This window comes from Boleophthalmus pectinirostris, unplaced genomic scaffold, assembly GCF_026225935.1.
Source record: "Boleophthalmus pectinirostris isolate CB_2022bp ecotype Guang Dong unplaced genomic scaffold, ASM2622593v1 HiC_scaffold_12, whole genome shotgun sequence".
NCBI classification, from domain to species: Eukaryota; Metazoa; Chordata; class Actinopteri; order Gobiiformes; family Gobiidae; genus Boleophthalmus; species Boleophthalmus pectinirostris.
Window position 1 is genome coordinate 10335032 of NW_026571018.1, and position 21435 is coordinate 10356466.

Here is a 21435-nt window from a genome sequence, read left to right on the forward strand (position 1 = left end):
CTCGCCACGGGATTTCAGAATTATACATATTGCACTGAATAACTCAAATTTGACTGATTAAATGCCTGTTTTCCTTGTAAATGTATCACTTTGATGCCTAATTTTGTGGATAATGGCTTATGTTTTGTAGACATCTAACTGTACCTCATTTTCGGCTTACCACGGCTTTTATATTTAAAAAAAATTCTGGCGACTGGTAAAATGAGTAGCTCTCTGGCATTTTAGTTTTACATTTCATAGCTCATAGGAGGAAAAATATTGGAGACCCCTGATTTAGCCATTTTTATTGAACCGTATTGAATCAATTTGAAATATATTGTACTGAACCAAAAGTGCACTGTGTTGAGATATGTATCGTATCGTGGTCTATGTATCGAGGTATATATCATATTGGCAACTTCTTAATGATACCCAGCAGAAGTTGTAGAAGTTTTCAAGTTCACAGCTCCTTTTACCTTTAGTTCAGTAGAGTACCTATTACCACATGAATGTAGTTTGAAATGAAATGAAAATAAACTATAATGCCAAGGGGATAAATGTAAATAAATAAATATATAAATAAAAAGTAAAACATTAAATATATGCAATTTTCACATTCGATGTTATATTTCTGTTTAGAGCAGAATGTTACATGATGCCGTTTAAGAGTCATAATTTAACCTGAAAAGTGCATCCTGAAATTGTAATACATTTTTATTCTGAGCAGTGTTTAAATAAAATACAGTGTTGTTCAGGTCTACATTGGCCATGTGTCTGAGTGTCCGCTAAAAGAGGGTCTTTCTGTGTCCCTCCCTCTGCTCCTCGTGCGCCTCTTTTCTCCCTCTTGTTCATTTCAGACCATTGTCCTCGTGCAGCAGCGGCACTCCAGGAGCGTGCGTGAGCCGCTTGCGTGCGTGTATGCGTGCGCGCCCTCATGAGCGTCATTCATTCACTCTCTTTCTCCCTCCTCTCTCTCTCTCTCTCCCTCCTCTCTCTCTCCCTCCTCTCTCTCTCACTCTCTCTCTCTCTCTCCCCCACCTTCTCTCTGCCGCTGCACGAGCTGCTTTTACACACCAGCCTCGCGCAGCTCTGGGGCAGACCATTTGAGAGCGAGCAGCGCGAGGACGTGCCGCGTATATACGCACGAGCACCAGCATTAGAAAAGTTACGCACGGTCATCTACAGCAACTTTTATCAATTACCTGAACCGGTCCGTGAGTCTTGAGCGCAGAAAGTGGATGTTTATCTGATTTTGGACATTTTCTTCCAGTTGTTTTTGGGGCAATACGAGCCCGGACTTTGCACCCTGCGCCCATCGCTTGTTTTGGATGGATTTATAACATTTTTTAAAGGAACCAACCAATAATTTTAGCTGGATTGGAGACTGTTCACAATCAACAAAAACTGTTTTTTGGATACGTCTCGGGACAAATGTGGAGTTTAAGACCGAGGCGAGAGGACGCGGAGTAGCCCCGGGACGAGGTGGGTGAGCGGGGGAACCTACGCCTAGGGACAGCTGCGGCTCACCAGGAGCTCCGGCTCTGATTAAACCAAAACAAAACGCGTTTTTCACACTTGGAACCGCTGTGTGTTCTGAGACAGGCTTGTTTTCCATTAGTGAGGTGCCAGAGTCAGAGGTAGTGATTGTGTTTGGGCTTTCGCAATGAGCTTTCATTCATTGGCGTCTCTCAGATATTTACAACTGATTACGACGTCTCCCCAATCAGCTCCGTAATGAGATAAGCTATTTCACGGAACCGCGACGTTTAAACACAACTTCATGTCAAATTGCAAAGTGTTAGTGGAGCTGTTATTGAGATTATAAACTACTTTTGAACAATAGTTTGCTCACAACCCTTTTTAATCGCTTATCTTTTCTCTATTCGTGCGTCTGTGATTGTGCATCTGGAAATACATTGATTATTTTCCATTGTTGGGCTTTTGTGAACCACTATTACACTGTCTCCATTGACGTGTGCTGTCAGTCAAACCCTCTATAATGTAATTTTATCCCGTTATTATTACATTCCCAGCATAAGGTTTGGTTATTTAGTGAAGCAGATGGGTCGGTTTGCACAGAGGGAGGCTGCAGAGAGGAGGAGGAGGAGGAGGAGGGGGAGAGGTTTTTTGGAGGGGGGTAGAGGATTGCTCCATGTATTGACTTGTCATTTGCATTGTAAACTAGAACAACCACGCCACGGCACATTTTACATTTCAATTCCACATTGTTAGCCAGCCCTGGTTGGGAAACACTGGGAGGTTAGACATTGGACTTCAGCTGGGGCTTGGACTCTGACCACAAACCCACAAGATCTTAACAACTGGAAGAAGAAAACTGTTTAGGGAAAAGAGGAGACTGCAAATGGGTAAATACTGGAGACAAGACTTGGTTTAGACCTGGTTGGCACTGATTTTGAGTCAAACTTAGTCCTGGTGTAAGATGGGAAGGCTAATTCTGATTTTATGCATGATTTGATTCTCGCGGCAATGGAACGGTGTAATCTTTATTTAGTCCTATCTCAGATCCACTTGATTCCTGGTCTAGACTTGGTTTTCGTGCAGAGAAGTCTTGGATTTAGTCCTGATTTGGCACTAGATTAGTCCCGCTTTAAGATGAGCGAGATAATTATGATTGAATGTTTTTCGGTGTACTTTGATTTGCACATAAATCGTACACAGTCTAATCTTTATATAGTCCTGTCTGAGACCTGTTCAGTTCTGGTTTGGTTCCTGGTCTAGACTTGGTTTTGGGTCCCAATTTAAAACAGTTTTGTGTGTCATCTTGGTTTGGTGCAACTTAACGCCACGTACTTATCACATTTATAATATCGTTCTTTTTCCAGTAGCAAAACTGGTGGAACATAACAAAGTAAAAGTAGTAAAGTACTGCAGTTAAGTATAAATTTAACCTGTACTTTACATTTTACTGTGGATACTTTTTACTTTTACTTCACTACATTTGAGAGCAGCTATCTGTACTTTCTATTCCATTACATTTTTGAACAGAACTGAAAAGTAAAAGTATTTTTTTTTTGTATTGTTTTGAAGAAAATACTTTATTTTTAACATGTTAAAAGTTTGAGCAAAGAAAAATAGCCAAGGAAAAAAAATGACAGATTCAAGTGTTTCTACTGAACAAAATTCAGCACAAATCATTACCAAAATCACAAAATTTTAAGCTTTATAAGACCTCAAAATCGACGTGAAGTTCTTTTACTTTTTACTCTTTAAGTGTGTCTTCAGTACTTCTACTTAGGTTGATTTTTCATGTGCTACTTTTACTTTTACTTGAGTATTTTCTCACACTGGTATCTATACTTTTACTTAAGTGACAAAATTCTGATCTTCATGTATGTTAGCTTTCAATCTTAACCTTTCAGAACTTGCTGCTTCTGTCCTTGCTCAGTATTTTTGGCAGAATTAGCCGGAGTGAGAGGGTGCCGTTTGGGTATAGGAGCTTTCCAGGCTTTAATTGGGAGAGAATGGGGCTCATTCACTGGAGACTTGTTCATTAAAAGTGCACTGCTGCCTCAGACCTGGCGCCTGCCGTTCACCACATGTTGATTTTTCCAGGGTAGACCTCCCCAAAAGGCACGCACACAAAATATAAAGAGTCTTAGTTTCAACCTGAGCTACAATCAGCCCACTTTTCTCGCCATAGGAAGCGATTCATTGAAAAAACGAAGACGTAGGAATAAGCAGATTTCAAGTTTGGACGTTTCATTTAAAGGAGCATTGTGTAACTTTTCTGGTGGAGGTTCCGTCACACACTTTTTTCTCTGAATATCTACAGTAATTTCTTTATCTGGAATGTTCCACAGTATGAAATTAAACAGCTCTACCTTACATTTACTCAATTATAGTGGTTTTATAGTTCAAAAATACCTTGAAAAACAGGCATTCTGACTGTGAGCGGGGTCGCCTCTCCACAGATCTGACCTGTAACTTGGTTTGGAAGGTTTACTACCACACTGTGAAACATTAGACTTAGACTTAGACACATTTTATTGATCCACAAGGGAAATTATTTGGACACAGTAGCTTACATATCACAAAACGTCCAGACAAAGCAATAACATCTCAAGGAAAGTTACACAATGCACCTTTAATAATGATAATAACACATTTTATTAGTCTAAGAAGTCCAATATTACACGAAATTGACTCTTGTGAGCTTTAAGTCATGCTATAATGTTGTTACATTCTCAAAAATAGACCTGGAGTTGTGTTTTGTTTCATTCATGTTTGCATTATTTCTTTCTTTTTTTCCTTCTTATTTCTTTTTACATCTCCAAAGCTCAAAATACTCTGTTCCAAAGTGCTGTGTTTATTCGTGTTTTCACCAGCGAGTCCAAAATATTGATGAAATTGTATGCTTAAATGTTAACATGCAGGATTTATTCTTACAGTTTTATATAGATTATCATTGTCAAAGATTTAACAGTATTATCTTAAAGTTTTATAGCTCAAAAACACCTAGAAAAACACACATTCTGACTGTGAGCAGGGCTGCCTCTCCACAGATCTGACCTGTAACTTGGTCTGGCTTAGTCTCCATGAAGATAGAAAGGTTTAAGACCATCCATACTGTGACACATTCCAAACAGAGCAATAGCATCTCAAAAAAAAAGAAAAATTACACAATGCATTCACCTTTAAGTCAATGCAAATCTACCTCTAAAAGTACTTTAAATCCCGTAATTGTAATATTAACATCCATTTTAAGTAATCTATGCTGCCAGTAGAGGCATAATTATTTAATCCGATAGTAAGAATGTTTCTAGGCAGCTCTGGAGTGTTTTGGTCCAATTCAAACCCATTGTCCAAACTGTGCCCTTAATGCACATTATTCACAGCTCATTGGGCTCCATTTGAATTGGACATTAACCTGTGTGTGTGTGTTTGTGTGTGTGTGACCGGCGCGTCTCCGAATGTGTTTAAATATTCACGTGTCTAGTAAAGTCCAATGTACATGACAAATAACATGGCATTGAGAATAGTTCATTTTGTTTGTAGTCTAAGTTAAAGGTCCCATATTACAAAAAAGTGACACTTGTGAGGTTTAAGTCATGTTGTAATGTTGTAACTTCTTCAAAAATAGATGTGGAGTTGTGTTTTGTTTCATTCACACATTTGAGTAATCCATTATTATTAATCTGTCTACATCTCCAAAGCCCCAAATGCCCTGTTCCACCTTGTGATGTCATATAGTTCAAGTTAACAGCTCCTTTTACCTTTTTTGGAGTAGAAATGGACAATTCCAGGGCTGAAATTATCCCCAGTGATTTCAGTGAAGGTACGGAGTTTAAACATAGAACTATAATAAATCAAATCTGGAAGATGAATCCAAGATGGTGCCGTATTGTTTTCAGTGGTCTGTGCTCATTTAACTTGATTCATCAGCCGGTTTCACTTCGTAGAAACCATCTGACCTCGCAGCGTTAGGATTTGTTTGCTTGACTGTAAACGGGTACTTTTTTTATTTAACCAATCGCTGCTATTTCGTCGTGACATATGTAATGCACCGAATTCCCCTTGATAAAATTCACCAAACATTCTCTTTATTCCGGCTTTAAATCCTCGATCTCGGGAATCGTTGACAACACAGAATGTATGGCTCTTCGCTCTTGGCTGGTGCCCGAACTGCACTTCTAGGCTTTTTGCGAACCGTCTAGTGTATTTTGATTCCTGACCTTGTTGCTGGAGAGAAATGAAATGGAGTGGAGGCACTAGGCGGCGCCAGCCTGGCTACAATGGCGCATGGGCCCCAAAAAAATTTCACTTCCGCATTTACTTCCTCAATCCGGGCGAGCTCCTCCCACCCGTGTGACATCTGTAATGTACATGGCGTGGTTAGGCTAAGTCTTACAAACAAAATTTTTGGCGCCTTGAGGATTTTAAAAAGTTTATGTTGTGAAAATAGAAAAGAATCCCCACAAAATCTAACCTAAACTGAACACGGACCGTTTGAATTCCCAAAAAATGCACCTTGCTTTTACAGAGCTGCAGTACCTGGAGCGGCCACTAGTCGGTCTCGAGCCAGGACAGAGCGTAAATGCCTCATCCAGTTTTTATTATAGATCCATGAGTTTAAAAACACAGTGGAGCACTTCTTGTAGTACCACATGACATCATGAGGTGGAACAGAGTGTTTTCTGTTTGAGAGAAGAATTCAGCCTAAATATGAAAGATTTGTCTGGATTCTTCCATAGAAGGTCGTAGTGAGTGGTCGCTTCTCCACTGATCTGATCCATACCTCGGCCTGGTGGCATCTCCTGCTCGTCTCCATGGCAACAGATACATTTAGGCAAGAAAACTGTCGTTGTGTCCTTAGGCAAGACACTTCACCAGCATTGCCTAGTATGAAAGAGGTGTGAGCGTGAGTGACGGTGGTGGTCGGAGGGGCCGATGGCGCAGATTGGCAGCCTCGCTTCCGTCAGTCTGCCCCAGGGCAGCTGTGGCTACAATAGTAGTTTACCACCACTGAGTGTGGAGTGACTGAATAATGAACTGTAAAGCGCTTTGGGTATCTTGAAAGGCGCTATATAAATGCTATCAATCAATCAATCAATAAATCAATTTAATGCCTGGTTTGGTTCAGCGTGGTCTTACTGAAACTGAGCCACGAGTCTGTTCTAGTTTGCTTTGCTAGACCGATCCTGGTTTGGTCCCATTTCGAGTCCAGATCAGATATACAGTCTAAAGGGTTTAGTCCGAGTCCAGTCCAGGTTTCCAGGTGCTAAACGCTGCTAAATTTAACATCTTTAACTCTGACCTCTTTTTCCATTTCAGGTTTTCCGAGGTCTGTCCGATGCCTTTTTCCGGACTGTGGTTCTGAGGCGGTCTCCAGCCTTGGTCCAGTCCAGGTCCAGTAGTTCTTTGGTGGGATCCTGTCAGTACTTCGCTGGAACCATGTGCGGGCTAAAACTGGTCTTGGTCCTGGTTCCGATCCTTCTCCCGAGCCTGTTCTCCTCAGTGACCTGCAGATCCGTCGAGCACAAGAACAAAGGTAAGACATAAGTTTAAAAATATAAAAATACCGTTTTCAAAAGTCATATTTGTCAGATTTTTCTTTTGAAACCTATAACAATTTTCACTTTTTAAACAGAAAAACTGGACAAAAAAGTGTTTAGCTTATTTATTTGCACTGGTGGAAGGTAATGAAGTACAAAATTAAAAGCTAAATACTTAAGTACATCCCTTGGACCCCATACTAGACTAAGTTACAGGTCAGATCTGTGGAGAGGCGACCTTACTCGCAGTCAGAATGCATGTTTTTCTAGATATTTTTGAGCTATAAAACTACCTGGAATTGGAAAAATGTAAAATAGAGCTGTTTAAAGTCACACTGTGGAACATTCTAAGCAAAACAGTGACATATCCGTAAAAACACGCAGGTGACGGATCCCAAAAAAGTTCCACAAGGCACGTTTAAGTACATTTTACCACTGATAATTTTTACTTTTACTTCACTACATTTGACTTTTATGGTTTAAGAGCTGCTGAAAACAATGAGGCTTATTTTTAACACATTTAATTTGAGTTAATGCCCCGACTTTGAGCAAAACCAAACACACAAAAACACAAAACACCTGCAAAAATTAAAACATCAACTCCTGAATCACTTAAAATCCACTAAATCCACTAAACACATGATCAAAATCACCACATTTTATCCTTTAATTGTTCTGAAACTCTTTGCGAAACACTTTTACTTTTACATTTTTAAACAGATACTTTTAAAACTTTTACTTAAGTAGTTTTTTCAGGTGATACTTTTACTTTAATTTAGTAACTTTTTAGTTTTATATCTGTATTTTCACTTAAGTAACAAAACTGAGTACTTCATCCACCACTGTCTATTTGATATTTGGACTGTATTTTTGTGGAGGAAAATGTGTAAAATGTGAAAATTGTGTAATACTAGAACAAAAACTGGTGATACAATTTAAAATGTATGCTTCTAGTGTTGTCAAAACAATCCACAACTAACTGAATTTCATTTGTTATCAGTGCGTTTTGATTAATACCTTAAATTAATGACATTTATACTGAAGTATTTGACGGGCGTTCCACCAGAAAAGTTACGCAATGCAGCTTTAAATGTTACTAAATAAAATGATTTAAATGCTCGTGCCTGTGGGAATCGCTGTGACCCAGAACACATGCTTCTGAAAGTGCAGTTTGTCCTCTCCAGGCACCTGTAGAGATTAGTAACAGGAAGTGTTTTTAACATTTGACAGCTGTGGTCCATTTCAATGCCAGGACTCAGATGGTTCAGAGATAGAGTTTAGTCCTGACTAAGTCCTGGTTTAGTTCTTGCTTGGCTTTGGTTTAGACCTGGTTGAGTCCTTCTGGTACAGCCCTGACTTAGTCTTAGTTTACTTTTTGATTAGACCTAGTTTAGTGCTGGGTAAGTCCTGGTTTAGTTCTTGCTTGCCTCTGGTTTAGACCTAGTTTAGTACCTAATAGACCTGGTTTATTCCCTGGTGTAGTTTCTTGGGTAGACCTGGTTTAGTCCTTGGTTTATCCCTGGTTTAGTCCCTAGTTTAGACCTGGTTTAGACCTGGTTTAGTACCTGGTAGACCTGGTTTAGTCTCTAGTTTTGACCTGGTTTAGCTCTGGTTTAGACCTGGTTTAGTCCCTGGTTTAGACCTAGTTTTGTTCCTGATTTAGACCTGGTTTTGTCCCTGGTTTAGACCTGGTTTAGTCCCTGGTATAGACCTGGTTTAGACCTGGTTTAGTTGCTGGTATAGGCCTGGTTTAGTTGCTGGTATAGGCCTGGTTGGTCCCTGGTTTAGACTTGGTTTAGTCCCTGGTTTAGACCTGGTTTAGTCCCTGCTTTAGACCTGGTTTATTCCCTGGTGTAGTCTCTTGTTTAGACCTGGTTTAGAACTGGTTTAGTCCCTGATTTAGACCTGGTTTAACTCTGGTTTAGACCCAGTTTAGCCCCTGGTTTAGACCTACTTCAGTCCCCGGCTTAGTCCCTGGTTTTGTCCCTGTTTTAGACCTGGTTTAGTCTCTGGTATAGGCCTAGAGTAGTCCCTGGTTTAGACCTGGTTTAGTCCCTCGTGTAGACCAAGTTCAATCACTGGTTTATTCCCTGATTTAGACCTGTTTTTTTTTTTGTTTTTGTTTTTGTTTTACATTTGACAGCTGTGGTCAATTTGAATTTCAGTCCTTCAATGGCTCACAGATAGAGAGTTTTTGCCTCGCTTTGTTGTTTTCTTTTAGAACAAGATAAGCTTCTTTCTTCCAAATCTCCCTCAGAAGTCTCGGGTTTCCTCTCCAGAACCCCGCAGACAGTAGCCCTGCATGTTTTTACACAAACGCTGACACTCAATGCTACACAACTCACCGATAAAGAGCTCAGATAGTGCCGGACCCCGGGCTCCACAGTGCCATCCATTCACCGGGGTCCACGTGCACGCCCCTCTGCTCACGTGCGCGCCCCTCCGCTTCCGTGCGCGCGTACAGAGGGGCGTGCATGGGCAGTTAGTGTAAATGAGCCGTTTTTCCAGGGCAATTTTCGATGTGATTGCTTCCTGCGGTGTTCGTTTAGTGAAAAGGTGATTTGTGGGTTTGCAAGGGGAAAGGGGAACAGAGCTCGAGGAGGTAATGACTTCTGAGAGAGGGGGGGGACTAAACGAAAAAAACAACAAAAAAACTAACAAAAAAAAGACAAAATTGTACAAGCAAGAGGCTGACTGAGATAGGAAGATTTTTGTTAAGTTTTGTTTTAGATTTTAATTTTGGTATGAATTTATTGTTAATTACTCAGATTATTTAGCTTGTCCAATCCTGGTGTAGTCCTGGTTTAGTCCTGGTGTAGTCCTGGTTTAGTCCTGGTTTAATCCTGCCTTAGTCCTGGTTTAATCCTGGTTCAGTTCTGATTTAACCCGGGTTTACTTCTTGCCTTTTCCTAGTTTAGTCCTAGTTTAATTCTGGTTCAGGCCTGGTTTGGTCCTTTCTTGGCTCCAGTTTAGACCTGGTTTAGACCTAGTTTAGTCCCTGTTCAAACCTGATTTAGACCTAGTTTAGTTCCTAGTTTAGATCTGGATTAGTCCCTGATTTAGACCTGGTTTAGTCTCTGGTTTAGACCTAGTTTAGTCCTTGGGTTATACCTAGTTTAGTCCCTGGTTTAGACCTGGTTTATTTTCTGATTTAGACCTGGTTTAGTCCCTGGTGTAAACCCGGTTTAGTCCTTGGTATAAACCTGATTTAGTCCCTGATATAGACCTGGTATAGAACTGGTATAGACCTCGTTTAGTCTTTGATATAGACCTGGTTTACTTGCTTGTTTAGACCTGGTTTAGTCCCTGGATTTGTCCCTGGGTTAGACCTGATTTACTGTCTGGTTTAGTTCTTGGTTTAGTCCTTGGTATAAACCTGATTTTCTCCCTGGTTTAGTCCCTGGTATAGACCTAGTTTAGTACCTGGTTCAAACCTGGTTTAGACCTAGTTTAGACCTGGTTTACTCCCTGGTTTATAGGCCTGGTTTAGACCTGGTTTAGTCCCTGGTAAAGACCTGGTTAAGTCTCTGGTTTAGTCCTGCTTTAGTCCCTGGTTTAGACCTGGTTTACTCAGTGGTTTAGACCTGGTTTAGTCCTGGTTTAGTCCCAGGTTTAACCCTCTTTGCTCTCGTCCTATAGCTCGGCGCGCACAGTAGCTGCCTGTACCTTTTTGTTACATTGAGGTTAATTGAGACGCAGCTGAGTGTGTGGATTCCTCCGAGAACAGGCCTATAAATAGAAGAATGAAGAGTTGGCGTAGTTGGCCGGGCAGCCTTTGTTTGGTTTGTGTTGTGTTTGCCCTCTCGCCTTTGGGTGACAATTCACACTCCGCCGAGGGTTCAATTCCAGGGCAGCGTACCCTGGTCTCTGCAAGTTCATTAGCAAGGCACTTCATTACAGATATTACAGAAACAGATATAGGTTTAGTTAAACTTGAGTTTTGAGAGTTTTGGCTCAATTTTGGATCTTGGAACTAACCTTGCATCGCATGAATCGTCACATGTTGAGGGACTATTTTCTCATATATCAGTCCGCCGCTGCCAAGCTTTCTATCAGGAAGTACAACCCGCTGCTGTTGCTCAGACATAAATCCTTCAAATGCAAGGTGGGTTTTACTTCTAAAATTATTTTATTGCCACAAACATTCACATCGACAGTCTGGTGTAATAACTGTTTTGCTTCGGGTGTTTTGTGGAGTGGGTAAGACTGTTTTTAGTGGCAGGCTAACTATGGCCATTGACATGCACTAGCCTAGCACCAGCGACCTCGGCAAATACAAGGACTGGATGGAATATTTTAAAAAGTTTCTCCACATGTCTCCAACACTCTGGCTCACTAGGAAATGAGGTCCAAAATTCCAAACTGTCCCTTTAATGTATCTTTATATCCTGCTTAGTCCTGGCTTGGTTGATACTGGCTATCAAATGTGATCCCGGTTTAATTTTGATCTTAGTTCATCTGTATTTCTTTCTACTTTTGGCCCCAGTTTCTTTATTCCAATCAGTTCAACCTCATTCCATTGCATCAACGAATCTAACATACACCGCTTTGTTAGGAACAAATTTCAAAACAAGTTCTTAATCCAAACATGACAGCACTGTGAACGGCGTCCAAAAAGCTATTACTGATTTTTGTTTCGAGGGTGTTAAATTTAAAAGAGATTGCTACTTGATTTTGAAGCAAGATAAAACCTCCCTGGGGCGTTTGGCTTCTCGGTCTCCGGTCTGTCCCAAAAGTCCCCCCCTCAGTTCAGTTTCTGAAGTCTGGAGGAGCCGGTTTAAAGTCAGCGCTACTGTTTGGAGTGCCGATGGAAAAGCCCTGGAGAAAAAAAGAGTGAATGTTATCAAAGAAAGGAGAGGCAGCTTCAAGGAAAAAACACCCAGCTTTGAAGTGAGGTGAATGGGGTGGAGAGCGAGGAGGAGTGGGGCTAAACCTGGGCTGCAAATTGAGTGAAAATGAAGTCGTAACTAGGACCAAACCAGGACAAAAACTTAAAGATATAGTCAAAGCTCCTATATTACACAAATTGACTCTTGTGAGCTTTAAATCATGTTATAATGTTGTTACTGCATCAAAAACGAACCTGTTTAAGAGAAGAACGCAGCCTAAAAATGCAGGTTTTGTGCGTTAAACAAGTGTGAATGAAAAAAACACAAGTCCAGGTCTGTTTATAATGAGGAAACAACATTATAACAGCTCAGAAAATAACGTAATACGGGCCATTTAAGGCTAATTTAGAACAAAGATAATTGTGGTAGTACTTACTTGGACTAAACCAGGATTAAACCAGTACCGAAACCAAGTCTACATCAGAACCTAATGTAATCTAATTGTCATAACACACTGATAAACACACCACTAAAAGATTTACAGTAATCTCGCAATTATCTCGAACAAAAACACACGTTACAAAGGACTGACCGCAAGACTCAACCAAAGATACACCCTGTTACTACATTACCAAACACACAGATCCAGCGCAATTACTAATACCAAACAAAGATTATCCCGGGATCAAACCAGAATTTATCACGGCTCTAAGTCAAATATTGCCTTGACAGAAAGCAAAGCTGAACCAGGTCCAAACCCGCGGGCATATTTCCAGTGGTGGAACGCAACGATGTAAAATTGGTAATAAATGTGCGCTGTGTAACTTTTCTGGTGGAGGGTCTGTCACCTGCTTGTTTCTATGGATATGTCTGCCTGGAATGTTCCACAGTATGGCATTAAACAGCTGTATGTTACATTTATTCAATTACAGACTGTTTTATAGCTCAAAAAACGTAGAAAATCATGCATTCTGACTATGATCAGGATCATCTCTCCACAGATCTGACGTGTAACTTGGTCAGGTTTGGTTTCCAAGATGATAGAAAGGTTTAATGCCATACTGTGGAACATTCTAGACAAAGCAGTAACATCACCTCGTCATGGAGAAAAGCATTTGAGTGCATTTTTAAGAGGATACTTTTTACTTTTACTTACGTTTGAGAGCATGTATCTCTGTTATTGCTTTGTCTGGAATGTTCCACAGTATGGCATTAAACCTTTCTACCATCTTAGAGACCAAGTTACAGATCAGATCTGTGGAGAGGCGACCCCGCTCACAGTCAGAATGCATGACTTTCTAGTTTTTTTGAGCTATAAAACTGCCTGTAATTCAAAAAATGTAACATACAGCTGTTTAATGCCATACTGCAGAACATTCCAGGCAGAGAAACAGCAATGTAATATCCATAGAAACAGGCAGGTGACGGATCCACCACCAGAAAAGTGACACATTGCAGCTTTAAGTCAAATATTGCCTTGACAGAGCGCAAATCTTGAACCAAAGCCGCGGGCATATTTCGCTCAAGGTAAATCCCTGTGGAGTGTTTTATGGAAAGAATGCACCTCTTTCTCCTCTCAAAGCTGTTGTGATTAAATGGTTTTCAACGAGTGGAGCGGGCGTTTCCTGTCATGTCTCCAGAGATCGTAAATCTGTGCGTGCTCCGAAAATAATTACACGTCTAATGACACCCACGCGGCCTGTCGCTACAAGCAGCTCTCATCCACTACAGACACATTCACTCAGCAGATTTAGTCAATACAAGGAGTCAAAACACAATACACAAAACAATGCTACTGCCGCGATTGTAAATAATAATTTGCTTTTCTTTTGTTGATGCAAGAATATAATATAATTTGTGAAAGGCTTGTAGCTGTAGGCTGTTAGTTGGTTGTACATGTGGTGATATCTGAAATACAAAAGTACAAATTTTGAACTTTTTAGACTACCGGTATATAAAATTATAAAGTAGAGTGACCAGATGTACCTATTTACTCCATCAGATTTATCCAAAACCATTCATTTGTCCGTCACCGGTCAGTTTTATACCAGAAATGTTCCTATTTTGGCCAATTTGATGCTTGCCAAAAGTAAAAAGGAGAATATTATCATTTGTTTAGCTAAAATACAGAAAACTGTGCTTGAAAATTACCAGATTATATACAAGAATGAACAATTATACACTCTTTTTTTATAATTTATAACAGAAAACACTGTTAGTAATAATTTTAGTAATTTAAAGCTGCAGTGTGTAACTTTACGGGTGTGGTATTGACCTCCTACTTGTTTCCATGGAGATTTTTATGACATTTCCTGCAATGTTCCAGAGCGAAGCATTCGCCTCTCCACAGATATGACCTGTAACTCAGCTTGGTGGTGTCATTTTCAGCTTGTCTCAAAGGAGAGAGATCTATTTATTGGCGTCCTGTAGAATATCCCAGGCAATCAATGAAATCCCCATGGAGACAAGCAGGTGACAGATTCTGCACTAGAAAAGTAACACAATATAGCTTTAATACAGATTTTGGCAGTCTAGTTGGTCATTTCTCATAAAGATGGTGCATAAAAATAAAACATAAACTAACTGAGTGAACTACTATTGTACTATTGCATGGTGTAAACTAGGGTGGCCAGATTTTCTAAATCTGGGATATCCCCAGTTTTTTGGTGGTTGGTAATAAAAGAATTGTGAAACGAGTGCGTAATTAAGGAAAATTGTTATGCAGAGACCACTCATGACTAACATGTGAGTCAGTATGGTCACATTTTCTTTATGTTTTGGTCATTTCTAAGCAGCTTTCCTGTATGTTACCTAAACAAATGACAATTTATGCCTCATGACTAACATGTGAGTCAATATAGTCACATTTTCTATATGTTTTGGTGATGTTTAAGCAGCTTATCTGTATTTTACCTAAACAAATGACAATTTATGCCTCTCTTTACTGTTGGTCATAAATAGGGACACCTGGGATATTTCTTGTATAAAACTGGGACAAATTACTGGTTTTGAATAAATCTGCTGGGACAGGGGACAAAGGGCTCAAAACTGAGACTGAGGTAAATAGGGATGGCTGGTCACCCTAACAATACACTTTTAATACAGATTTTTGAAGTTTAGTTGGTCATTTCTTATAAAAAACAATGCATAAAAATAAAACATAAACTGACTAACTGACTACTATAGTACTTCTGTATTGTGTAAACTCACATATTTAATTTATAGTCTCATTCTTGTCCTTTTTCTCTTCAGGTTTGCGCGTTTCCAGACCCCTCATCCTGCCCGGGTTCCCAGAGAACAGCAGTGTGGCTTTGGGCGGACAGGCTAAGCTCCTCTGTAAAGTTCACCGACCAGACAAAACCCAGGTCCAGTGGCTCAAAGCGGAGATCAGCAGCAGTTCAGAGGAGAACCAGGGCCAGCGTTTCCATCTCCAGGCTCTGACGGTGAAAAAAACAACACAAAACAACCATTAGCTCCCTACACTGCAATGCTAGGCTAATTAGCAACACCAGGCTAACTGTTTACATTTTTAGACTGACTTTTTCTAAGTTTGGTATTGCATTCACCATTTTAATTGAGCTATAGTGACTTCTTTCTAACATTTATACAATTTGTAATGTTGTGGTAAAGCTCATTCTTTTTTTTTTTTCGGGGTATGTGGCCCATTCCGACATCCCTTCATTCCGGCATGCCTCAATTTAGACGTGCCATTTTCCAACACTTTTTAGTATCACTATTCTGACACATCATATGTAGGGCTGGGTATCATTAAGAAGTTGCTGATATGATGCATGCCTTGATAAATAGGTCACGATATGATACAAATCTCAGTTAGCTTTCGATGCAATACGATTTGATCCAATATATTTCAAATGAATTCGATACGATTCAATAAAAATAATGGCTGTGATACTAAAAATCTTTGCTAAACCAACTCCACGCCCATTTTAATCCTCAAAACAGTGAAATGTCAAATGTGTTGCATAAACAAGTTTCCTTCCACTAAACAAGCAACAAAACTGTAACGCTGTAACAAAATAATTTTGTAAAATATACAAAAATGACTGTATCATCACATTAAATGATGCAATATATCAATATTTAGATATTTTTGCACACCCCTATATCGCATTAATATTGTTCGTGTCAGAAAAGCTGAATGTTTTAAAAAAAATAGTAAAGTGCAGCTACTCCGACAATGGAAAAAAAAAGTCTAAGTAGTGGGATGCGTGAGAAATAATGTTTATACGGCTACTCCGACAGTTAGACGTCAATGTCTAAATAGCTGCATGTTAGAATAGCAGCATGTGGGCGGCTCTATTCCTACATACCATCACTCCAACAGACTCCCACCCCGACATACTGTCATTCCAACACTTTTTGATACCCTCATTCTGACACTTTGATGCAGCTCTAATGGCACCAGAGGTGGCCGCATACGGAATAGCGCCTACCGACCCGCATTCAACATAGAGCCGTACCAGGACAGAAAGACAGTCTGCGGACAGAACAAGCTGTGTCAAAATGGAGGGATGTTGAAAAAAAGGCTTAAGTGCCGCCACTCCGACAAAAAAAAAAAAAAAAAAAAAAAAGTCGGAGTGCAGGGACTTTGATTTAAAAAAAAATGGAAATGCCGCCACTCCGACAATAACACGTCAATGTCGGAGTGATGGTATGTCAGAATGGCAACGTGTAACGTAACCACTCGCTACACTGCGATGCTAGGCTAATTAGCAACATCAACAGTTTAATATTAAATTTTTCGACTGCTCTTTTCTTAGTTAGGTTTGCATTCACTACTTTAAATCAAGCTATAGTGACTTCTTGCTAACATTTCTACAATTTCTAATGTTGTGGTAAAACTCGTTCAGTTTTTCACCTAACTAGCTAACAAAAATCAGCGCTAAATAGCTAACAAGGCTAACCACTGTAGCCTAATCATCTCTTTTCTCAGTTAGGTAATAATGCAGCCAACTGTTTCTTTTATCAGTAATGAAGCTATGCTGATTACTAACATTTCTAATTACTAATGTTATGGTTTACTCTTTTTTTTAAACTAAACTCAAAAGCGGGTGCTAAATAGCTAACACGGCACGGCTACCGCATCTTTTCCAACACAAAACACAAGTATAATTAATGGAGAAATGTTTTGTGTGTGTGTTTCATCTTTAATGTATAACTTAGAATTATTTTTATTCTTTGTCCAGCCTTTACAGAATAATGGCACTAAAACCTACTCACTCCATTTGAGCAACATCACAGCAGAGGACGGAGGAGAATACATCTGCCTCGCCCAAAGTGTCCACCAGGGCCAGACTGTGCAAGCCATGGAGTCGGCCTGGCTTCAAGTTATCCCGGGTAAATAAAGGATTTCCTAACCTGATTTACAAAATAAAAAATTGGACATCCCTGGTTTATGGTGGTTGGTAATAATAAAATTGTGAAATGAGTGCATAATTAAGGGAAATTGTAGTCACATTTTCTTTGTGTTGTAGTCAGCTTTTCTGTATTTTACCTCAATAAATGAAAACAGGGTAAATAGGGATGTCTGGTCACCTTAAAAAATAACTACAGGAACTTTCAGTATTTGCTAATAAGTCAGATTTGAACATTTTTTTTCTTTTTTAGGTACGACTGTATCCAAAACAGTGGACCGGTCATCCTCTGAAGCATCTCAAGGTTGGTAAAAGATGTTGTAAATTAAAAGTAGTAGTTGTAGTGGTGAAAGTAGTACTAGAAGAGAAGTATGTAAGTAATCTTAGAGTTAGCGAGTAGTAGGACGATACAAGACACATATACAGAAGCAATAATTATTATCTGAACTTTGCACTGAGAAGTAGTAAAAATTGCAGCAGCAGTTCTTTTAATAGCTTTAGTATTAATAGGTTGTGGTAGTAGTTGTAGTAGTAGTTAGTAGTAGCTTACCAGTGGCCTCATAATAAGTAGTAATAATAGTAGTCATTGTAATAGTAGTAGTAGTAGTAGTAGTGATAGTGCTGTAACCGCAATATTAGAGTAGTAGTAGCAGTAGTAATAGTAGTAGTAGTAGTAGTAGTGGCCTACTTGTGATTGTAGTATTTTAAAAGTACTACTCTCTTCCCAGACGTTCTGGTAGTACTAGTAGCAGTAGTAGAAGTAGTAGTAGTAGTAGTAGTAGCAGTAACAGCAGCAGTAGTAGTAGTAGTAGTAGTAGTCGTCTAGTTGTCATTGTAGTATTTTAACAGTACTACTCTCCTCAGATGTTATGGTAGTACTCGTAGTTGTAATAGTAGTAGCAGTAGTAGCCATAGTAGTAGCCTAGTTGTGATTCTAGTACTTTAAAAGTACTACTCTCTCTTCAAACATTCTGGTAGTAGTAGTAACAGCAGTAGAGAGTAGTAGCAGCAATTTTGAAGCAGCAGAAGTAGTAGTATTAGCCTAGTTGTCATTGTAGTATTTTAATTGTACTACATTTTCCTCAGATGTTCTAGTAGTAGTAGTAGTAGTAGTAGTAGTAGTAGCAGTAGTAACAGTAGTAACTGTAGTAGGAGCCTAACTGTGATTGTAGTATTTTAACAGTACTACTCTCTCCTCAGACGTTCTGGAGGACCTGCTGGACGACACCACAGAGCACCTCTTGCTGGAGCCGGGGAACGTGCTGAAGCTGAGGTGTGACCTGAGCTCTCGACCCGGGATGGCGGTCTCCTGGTACAAAGACGGACACCGGGTCTCGGCCACGCCCCGGGTCCAGATGAGAGGGACCTCCATGGAGATCGCCGACGTGAACTACGACGATTCTGGGGTCTACGTGTGTGCCCTCAGAGGAACTAAAGCACCACTCAGGAACTTTACTATCACTGTCACTGGTAAGGACCTGGTTCAGACCTGGTTTATTGGTCTAGACTGAAGACCAAATGTTTTTTGATGTAATTTTTTGCCTTAAGTACTGGTTGTTTTGGTTTAGTCTTGATTTTGGACGGTGTTTAGCTCGTTTTTGTCCTTTTCAGACCAGTTTTATCCTCTTGTCTTAGTCCTGTTTCAATCCTGGTTTAGTACTGGATTACTTCTGCGTTTAGTCTTGGATTTGGACCTATTTATAGTCTTGGTTTAGACCTGGTTTAGTTCTCATTGTCCAAATAATTTCCCTTGTGGATCAATAAAGTTTGTCTAAGTCTAAGTTCTAACTTTTGTGACTTTCTCTGCACAGATGCTCTTGGCTCCGGTGACGACGATGAAGACAACGGTTTGGACGATGCTTCGGCTGAAATTGAAAACGACCAGGTTTACATTTCACGAGGTACGTTTAGAAAATCTCCCTAAACATTTTACCAATCAGTTTCTCATTCTTATATATGACATTGTTCCTGTGTCTGCGCTCAGGCCCTTACTGGACTCACATACAGCGGATGGAGAAGCGGCTCTACGCTGTTCCCGCCGGCAACACTGTTAAGTTCCGATGCCCCGCCATGGGAAGCCCTATGCCCTCAATACGCTGGCTAAAAAACGGGCGAGAATTTCGGGGAGAGCACCGCATCGGAGGAATCAAAGTAAGAATATAGACATAAAATGAAAAGTATATTGCACACAAAATTGACTCTTGTGAGCTTTTAGTCATGTTATAATACTGTAACTTCATCAAAAACAGACCTGGAGTTGTGTTTTGTTTCATTCTCACATTTTTATAATTCTGTCTACATTTCCAAAGCCCAAAATGCTCTGATCCCCCTTGTGATGTCATATTGTGGTAATACTGTGGTAGTTTTCATATTTAAACACTCCTTTTACCTTTAGTTCAATAGAGATTGCTAACATTACCCATGATTCTAGTGAAAGTGTATGGCGTTTAAAAACACAGTGGAGAATTTTGTGTATTGCCACATGACATCACAAGGTGGAACAGAGTGTTTTCTGTTTGAGAGAAGAACGCTAAATATGCAGGGTTTGTGTGTTAAACGTGTGAATGAAACAAAACTAAACTCCAAGTATGTTTGTGATAAGAAAACAGCATAAAATAGTAGGGATGTAACGATATCCAAATCTCTCTGTACGATATTTATTGCGATATTTTGAAGAGGCTGATATAATTGTAGATGGGACACTTTTTTGCTTTTCAAATACCTTGACAAGATTTTGGTGTGAATTATTTCTGTCATAATCCCAAGAATTCATTTAGAAAACATATATATTCATGTTGTCTGTGCTGAAATGAATCATGGGATATGTAGTTTCTGACGTTTCTAAGGTGTTGCTGCTATAAACCATGAATTTAAGCAAAGGAACTTGTAATTCGTTTTATTGTGATGGTACACAATATTATTGTGAGACTTTTGACGATACGATATCACGATATTTTGGTTATTGTCTGCCCATTAGACTTTGTACCATCATATGAGATGAGAATTTGACCTAATTTTGTTGTTTATCTTTCACATTTCTAGCTAAGGCATCAACATTGGAGTTTGGTGATGGAGAGCGTGGTTCCGTCTGATCGAGGAAACTACACCTGTGTGGTTGAGAACAAATATGGTTCCATCACTCACAGCTACGTCCTGGATGTTCTGGGTAAGAAAACTGTATTCTTGGGATAATGTATTGTGTGACGCATTTATCAGTCACGCACAGTTACTCAACATGGTTTAAGTCCTGGTTTAGTTTCAGTGAGATCTTTCTTTGTTCTTATTTAGACCTCATTTAGCTTTGGGACCTCATTGATCTTTTTTTAGTTCTGGTTTGGTCCTGTTTCAGCTATTATTAAAGGTCCTATATTATGCAAAATTGACTCTTGTGAGCTTTAAGTCTGGTTATAATGTTGTTACCTCCTCAAAAACATATCTGGAGTTGCGTTTTGTTTCATTTACGCATGTTTGAGTAACTTGTTTAAAGTTATATAGATCAGAAAATAGCGTAATATCAGCTCTTTAAGTCTAAGGTTAATATCTGATTGGTCCTTCTTCAGACCTGTTTTAAATACTTTTTTTCATATTCACACTTCCTTGTTTTTTCCTGGTTTAATTCTAGTTTTGTCATGGTATATTCCTGGTTAGCTTTTGTTCCCAGTCCTGGTTCAGTCCTGTTTCCAGTTATTGATGCATTCCTCAGTCTAATCCCCTTAGCCCTACCTCATTTAACTCATATGCTTCTTCTCTCTGATCACTCCTGAACTTTTGAACTTAAGTTAAACCCTTTCTTCTAAGTTGTATTTTTCTTTCTTTCTCCACGTCCAGAGCGCTCCCCCCATAGGCCCATCCTCCAGGCCGGTCTCCCCGCCAACACCACCGCCATCGTGGGCCAAGACGTTCGGTTCTTCTGCAAAGTTTACAGTGATGCTCAGCCGCACATCCAGTGGCTCAAACATATCACCAAGAACGGGAGTGGATACGGCCCAGATGGGATGCCATATGTGCAACTTATCAAGGTTAGACAGATAAATGAATGTGCAGATAGTCCTGGTTCAGAAATGGTTTAGTCTTGGTTTGGTCTTGGTTTGGTCCTGGTTAAGGCTTGTTTTAGTCCTATTTTAATCCTGGTTTAGTCTTGATTTAGACTTGGTTTAGTCTTGGTTTGGTCCTGGTCAAGGCTTGTTTTAGTCCTGTTTTAGTCTTGGTTTAGTCTTGATTTAGACTTGGTTTTGTCTT

General features: G+C 39.7%; 1 protein-coding gene across 2 annotated transcripts in view; it reads left to right on the forward strand.

The window, feature by feature from the left end:
- The first annotated feature begins 1065 nt into the window (after positions 1-1065).
- Positions 1066-21435, forward strand: part of fgfr4 (fibroblast growth factor receptor 4) — a 32999-nt gene continuing 12629 nt past the window's right edge. Inside the window, exons 1-10 of one of the 2 annotated variants that reach the window (XM_020920665.2) lie at positions 1066-1461; positions 6772-6988; positions 15074-15264; positions 17029-17179; positions 17450-17500; positions 18397-18666; positions 19008-19097; positions 19181-19347; positions 20239-20362; positions 21025-21215. In XM_020920665.2, the coding sequence (XP_020776324.1) occupies positions 6892-6988; positions 15074-15264; positions 17029-17179; positions 17450-17500; positions 18397-18666; positions 19008-19097; positions 19181-19347; positions 20239-20362; positions 21025-21215 (1332 nt within the window). In that variant the 5' untranslated portion in view covers positions 1066-1461; positions 6772-6891. Of the gene's footprint in view, positions 1462-2274; positions 2346-6771; positions 6989-15073; positions 15265-17028; positions 17180-17449; positions 17501-18396; positions 18667-19007; positions 19098-19180; positions 19348-20238; positions 20363-21024; positions 21216-21435 lie in introns of those variants that run through there. The other variant, XM_020920666.2, reaches the window with a different exon arrangement.